This window comes from Nansenia antarctica (genome assembly GCF_963989245.1).
Source record: "Nansenia antarctica genome assembly, chromosome: 5".
Classification (NCBI taxonomy): domain Eukaryota; kingdom Metazoa; phylum Chordata; class Actinopteri; order Argentiniformes; family Microstomatidae; genus Nansenia; species Nansenia antarctica.
Genome location: NC_137690.1, coordinates 67,395,540 through 67,401,539, shown reverse-complemented (window position 1 = coordinate 67,401,539; position 6,000 = coordinate 67,395,540). Strand labels below are relative to the sequence as shown.

Genomic DNA, 6,000 nt, shown 5'->3' with positions numbered 1-6,000 from the left:
CAGATACGGAGATCTCCGTTCTTTTTCCATACAAGAACCAACGGAGATGCATATTCACTGGTTGACTTCCTGATTATATCTTTCTCCTCCATCTCACTCAGTACTTGGCGCAACTTCTGATACTGACTGGGGGGCACTCGTCTGAATGGGAGCCGGAATGGCCTGTGATCTGAGAGGTGAATGCGATGTATGAAGCCCTTTGCCTCTCCACAATCCAGGTGATGGCGTGAGAAGATGTCCTTGTAGCGCACAACCAGGTCAGCCATCTTGCTTCTACACTGTTCAGACACGTCACAGGAGTGTATGTCGAGCCCACTCAATCCCATGTACTTCAGTTCCTCATCAACAGTGCGGGCCGCATTTTCACTGGACGGGGTTACTTGACAGCAACTGAGTAGTGGGACCTCAGCAGGTCCGGTCTCATCCATGTCCTCGAGCGCAATGCAGGAGAAGACGTCGGCCAATTTAGCATTGCGTCTTACCAAGACGGGCCTGTCGGACGAGTTGATCAGCTTCAATGGAACCCATCCGTCTCCCCACAAAGGAGTAACAACTCTGGCCACTAGAACCCCTCTTGGAGCTGAGCGACACGATGTGGGCTCTGTCATCACAGCGCTACCAGGAGACACAATAGTGGACTTGGGTAGCTTGCCCCACATCAGGTACTCCCGACCAGGCTCAAGACACACGGCTGAGTTGCACCTGACTGTGCCTATCTTGTCAGGTATGACGTCACCTCGCCAACGGTTCAGACCAGCGAGCATCGAGAGAAACTGTTCAGATTCTGGATCGCCAGCAGGACAGGGCGTAGACACAGCCTTCCAGTAGCCATCACATTGCTTATACTGCCGGAGGATATATTTAATAACATTGGTGCCTAGTATCAACTCATCATGCTGGCCTTCAACTACCAGAGTGGGAACCATAATCCTACAGCCATACACCTCCATTTCCACGTTGAAAGCTGACTCAGGCTTGACACGGCGACCACCACAGCCAACAAGCACCACATTTGAACTGAACTGGTTATGTTCTGTAGCAACTCCAACCTCTCTAAGCTTTCCCTCTGCCGTCTTACTCATTGTACAAGCCATAGACCCACTGTCTAGCATAGCATTCAGAGTCACTGTATTACCAACTGTCACAGGTGTGTAGAAAAGGCTGTCACTACCACTAATTGTATGCGTATTCTGATAAACAATATCTTCAGAGTTATCACTTGAGCTTTTGAGAGCTATATACACTGTCTCAGCACTAGATTCGTCCTCACAATGGGAGTTTACTTGGCGACCTATACTTTCTCCCTCTGAATACAGGCCACCTAGTTTCCCTGAGGCTGAGGTGCTCGGGACGACCTGGTGGAACACTCAACTTTTGTGTGACCTGGGGCTAAACAGACAAAGCACAGCCTCTCTGACATGCAGTGTGAGATGGTAGTGTGTCTACTGTCATCACAGACTCGGCAGGCCTTCTCACGGGCGCCACCCTGGTATCTTCCGCCACGAGGAGCACTGTCACGCTGCTGCACTTTCCCCATCATCTGCTCCAGCCTCTCCATAATGCGAGCAAGAATCCTGTCTTCAGATTGCTGAGTGTTCTGGGCCACAGCAGTCGCAGAGGAGTGGCACGGAAGCTGGCCTAAAGCATGGTCCTGGGAAGGAATGAGGGTAGAAGGCGGACACTGTGTGTGGTACACTGGACTATGGGCAGGAGCAGGGGGGTACTGGGTGGAACACTGCTCAGACACAGACTGAATCGAAGGCTCTGGATGAGACTGCACAGTGTGGAGGGCGGTGGCATGGCTCTTCAATGGCACAGAACTACCGGTCCTGCCAGAGGCTCTCAGCTCTCTCTGATAATTATCAATCTTTAACTGTATGTCTCGTGAGCTCCACTCCTCAATAGCCTTGCATTCCAGAATACGGGATAGTCCAGAGTCCGGGCAATGCCTGACAAACATCCGTGCTACCTCTTCACCCACGTTCTCCATCCTCCTACCTTGTCTGCGAAGGCCCTCACCAGCTACATCAGCTGCTTTGTTGATCCTCAACCAGTAGTCTACAGGGTTCTCATTGGGTCTGGGTAGAGTGGCATAGAAATCTGACAACGGGAGGCATGATGACACATCACTGAAGTACTTGAGAAGGATATCATAGATGAGATCAGGGTTCTGCTTCACATCAAGTGTCTGATCGCTACGCAACCCAACCCTCACGACATCCTTTGCCTTACCCATCAGCCTTGCCAGTATCTCCTCAGCCTGTTCATGCATTGGACATTTCTGCTTTCTCAGATAAGCTTTAGACATGTCAATCCAGTCCTGGACTGAACACTTATCAGAACTATCACCTCGGAACATTGGTGGTTCCCTGTCTGATTTTACATTCACAGTAACGCGCGGAACCTCCTGTCTAACAACATTAGGATCAGTTACAGGATCTGGAGGCGATGTGCAGTTGAGGTGTGCACTGCTCATACTACTTGAGTGAACTACACCAGCTGAAATTAACTTGGTTACAATGGACTCGCCAATCTGAGCACCTAGCTGACCCATCATGTCTGAAAGGTGATGAAGAGCTTCAGTGTCATTAACACTGGGTGTGGATGTGGGAGGAGCCTCCCCTGTAAACTGTCCGACAGCAGCACAACCTGGGTCCTGACCTGACCCTGTGCCTCTACCACTGTCAGTAAACAACTGGGAACACCCCACCTCCCTACTATGACAGCACTGTCTGCTCTGCTCTGACATGCCCCCCATGCACCCCTCCCCATAGGCAACACTGGACTGGCAAAAATCTCATCATTAAAACCTGGCCTCTGAGCCATAGTGGTACAGACTTGCGTTGTGTAATATTACTGAATGAAAAAAATAATAATAATAATAATGTTTAAAAAAATATATAAAGTTACAGCAGGACATAAAAACCAAAACAATCAAAGCACTTTTTAAACTGATATAATCACAGACCTCAGACTGAATGACCATTTACTATAATACTCTGACCACACTTGATCTATCACACTAAGACCTGGCATCCACGCAGCATCCACGGAGATCGGCGTTCAGCTGATCTTGAGATCGACGTGTCACGGCACCAGTGTAACGATAGTCAAACAGCCAAACTTCTTTCAATCAATCCTTTTATTTGACCTGCAGAGAAGACATATAGAACACAATTCTTCTCTGGTCTGCTTGTGAATCCATTAAGATGGCGGCTTCGTTCTGCACCACCGTCTATGTACATTTCACATCAGGACAATTTGTTCACAGAAAGAACACAAACTTCCCTCAAACATTACAAATAACAATTACAAACAACATGTGGAGCGACATACCTGCAGAGAAGACATATAGAACACAATTCTTCTCTGGTCTGCTTGTGAATCTGCACGTTCAAAACAACATACAATAAATGTTCTGTTTCACATCATCACAATACATCACATCATCACAATACATGTAAAAACAAACAGCACAGTACTACACCAACACCTTCACCCTACATTACAAGATTCTCCATACAAACAACAAAACACGAGGAGCATTTCACATCACGCACATACCCATTAAGATGGCGGCTTCGTTCTGGCACCACCGCAAGTACGGCAACAAGAGAAGGACAAAAGAACGTGCAGACCTGCAGTACACCCAAACTCCAAAGGGGGGGCTCCAACAACAACCAGGGCTGCTCAAAGCACTGCGAAACTCATCTACATTCACCACAACTAAACATATATTCCCAACTCTGTTACACAGACTTAATGGAATTGGGTCTATCTAGGATTGGTACATACATTTTTAGGACTTTATATAGCCATTGATTCTGAAAATAATACCTCTAAAGATCAGTGTTGGTTGAAACACTGGGAAACGTATGTCTTCTCTTGTGTTCCTGCTCAGGTGAAGGAGCTGGGAGCCGTGGTGTACAACTGCAGCTGCTTGGCTGAAGACCTGGGGAAGATCTTCGAGGCCTACTGGTATCTGGGCCAGAGTGACGTCATCAGTATCCCCTCCCCCTGGCCCAGCAGCTACTCCACCGCCTACAACAAGGACACGCCCATGCAGCTGCCACTCAACGGCACGGCCTCCAGCGTCTATCTATCTGTAAGACCTGAGGGAATGGATCTATCACGAAGCCACGTGACGCACCAGAATAGAAATTGTCCAATCATATCACAGCAAAAGTCACAACAAGCAGAAAACTCGGACAAACAACTCGCTAATATCTGATGGTGAAAAGCTTCGAGACTAAATATTCTTGTCATCTTCTAAAAAACATGTCTATTACTTGCTGTGGTAAATCAGAAATCAGAAATTTGCCAACTCCCGCCATTGTAAGTCATTGAATGTCATTCAGTCACGGTCGGTCAGTCAGTCAATGCCAGTGAAGCGTTGTTTGTTTGTCCGAGTTTTCAAAGGGGGCGTGGCTTAGCGATAGGTCCATTCTGTGATTTAATATTATGATATTATTATGTATATTATTATAGTGTATTTACTATAGTATGTCTCCCCAACGCTATGTGTGGGGATAGTTCTTGCAAAGAAATGTTGCTGCTGATAATGTCTGTGTCGTGTAGTGTCGTGAACTATCCCTTTATAACTACCCACATGCTAACAACAATATCCTGCCTCCCCAGAGCTCCCCACCATCCTTCTGTGCCGCGGGGAGGGCCGAAGACCTTCAGTCCATCCTGAGTGTCATGGAGGACGCACAGCAGTTTGTCTACATTGTTGTCATGAACTATCTCCTCACCACAGAGTTCTCACACCCCAAACGGTCAGTCAGCCTCCTAGGGAACTTCACTGCCACTTTAAGTTCAGGGAGACTGGGGAATTAGCCCTTATGCAGCCATCTAAAGTCAGTTTTGCTTACCACTTTGCTTAGGAAGTTTCATTCTAGAGAGCCTCCGCTCTTGAGCCAAAAAGGGAAATAATTGATTGATTGATTGAAAACTTTATTAGAAGATTTGCAGAAGTAGGTACATGAAAGTACATATTACATACAAGGTCAACTAAAAGGATAAAAAACCCAAGAAAGCCACTGGCTTATTTCAATTGGGGTCCTTGATTCTCAATTCATCGTTACATGTAAGACAGACCAAAAAAAAACTAGTACTATCTACAAGATAATACAGACAAATAGCTATATATAATGGCCCAAAATGATCTCGTTGCTCACCGAGAGGCATTCCTCCCAATGCCCATGAACTCATTAACAGCTTCTTTTTGCAGTAAGTAAGTTTGCAGGCCTCAGACTCAGGAATGTTTAGTCTAATAAAGCCAAAATTAATAGATTGATATAAATATAAAAATGTGTGACAAACAATTGCCTAGTAGTATTGTTCAATGATAAGTGTTCCTGGAGGTAAAGTTGAAGTTGTGGAGAGGCAAAGCTGATGGAGAGTATTATTCTAGCTCATTAGTCTTACTCTAGCTCATTGGTCAGATGGCTCTACCTACCAGCATGTCTTGTAAAAAGGCTCCTAGAGCGTTTGTCTGTTATGGAATGAATAAAGCCCCATCTCTGGGCCCTAACCCTGTGGGTCTGGCGCCCTCTGCAGGTACTGGGCCGACATTGACACTCAGCTGAGGCGAGTGGCATGAGAAGCGTGTGCGCGTGCGTCTGCTGATCAGCTGCTGGGCCAGCACACAGCCTATCATGCTGCCCTTCCTGCGCTCCCTGGCCTCGGTCCAGGAACCCAAGAGAAGGCTGGACATCCAGGTGGTGAGTAGGCCTAGACTTAAGAGTTGCTTTCTTATTTTGTCACTTTACTGTACGTTAGTTTTTAGACATAATCCTCACATAATCCTCATAGCCTCTATTGATGTAAACCAGCTCTTTATCTTCTTGTGATTTTATGCATCTATGCTTTTTCCAAAATGTGTTTCTTTTTCCTTTCTTAAACACCAGGGGAGCCTCCCCTCCTAAATTTCGTTGTTTGGTACCTGTACTGTAACAATGACAAATAAAGTCTATCTATCTAATAAAGTCTATCTAT

General features: G+C 46.4%; 1 protein-coding gene across 1 annotated transcript in view; it reads left to right on the top strand.

The window, feature by feature from the left end:
• Positions 1 to 3,209: 3,209 nt before the first annotated feature.
• The window catches only part of LOC308158275 (5'-3' exonuclease PLD3-like), a gene marked incomplete at both ends in the record, with an annotated part of 402,256 nt that continues 399,465 nt past the window's right edge, over positions 3,210 to 6,000 (top strand). The window contains 2 exons of the mRNA XM_080531869.1: positions 3,210 to 3,239; positions 3,902 to 4,105. Of these exons, the coding sequence (XP_080387995.1) occupies positions 3,210 to 3,239; positions 3,902 to 4,105 (234 nt within the window). The remainder of the gene's footprint in view (positions 3,240 to 3,901; positions 4,106 to 6,000) is intronic.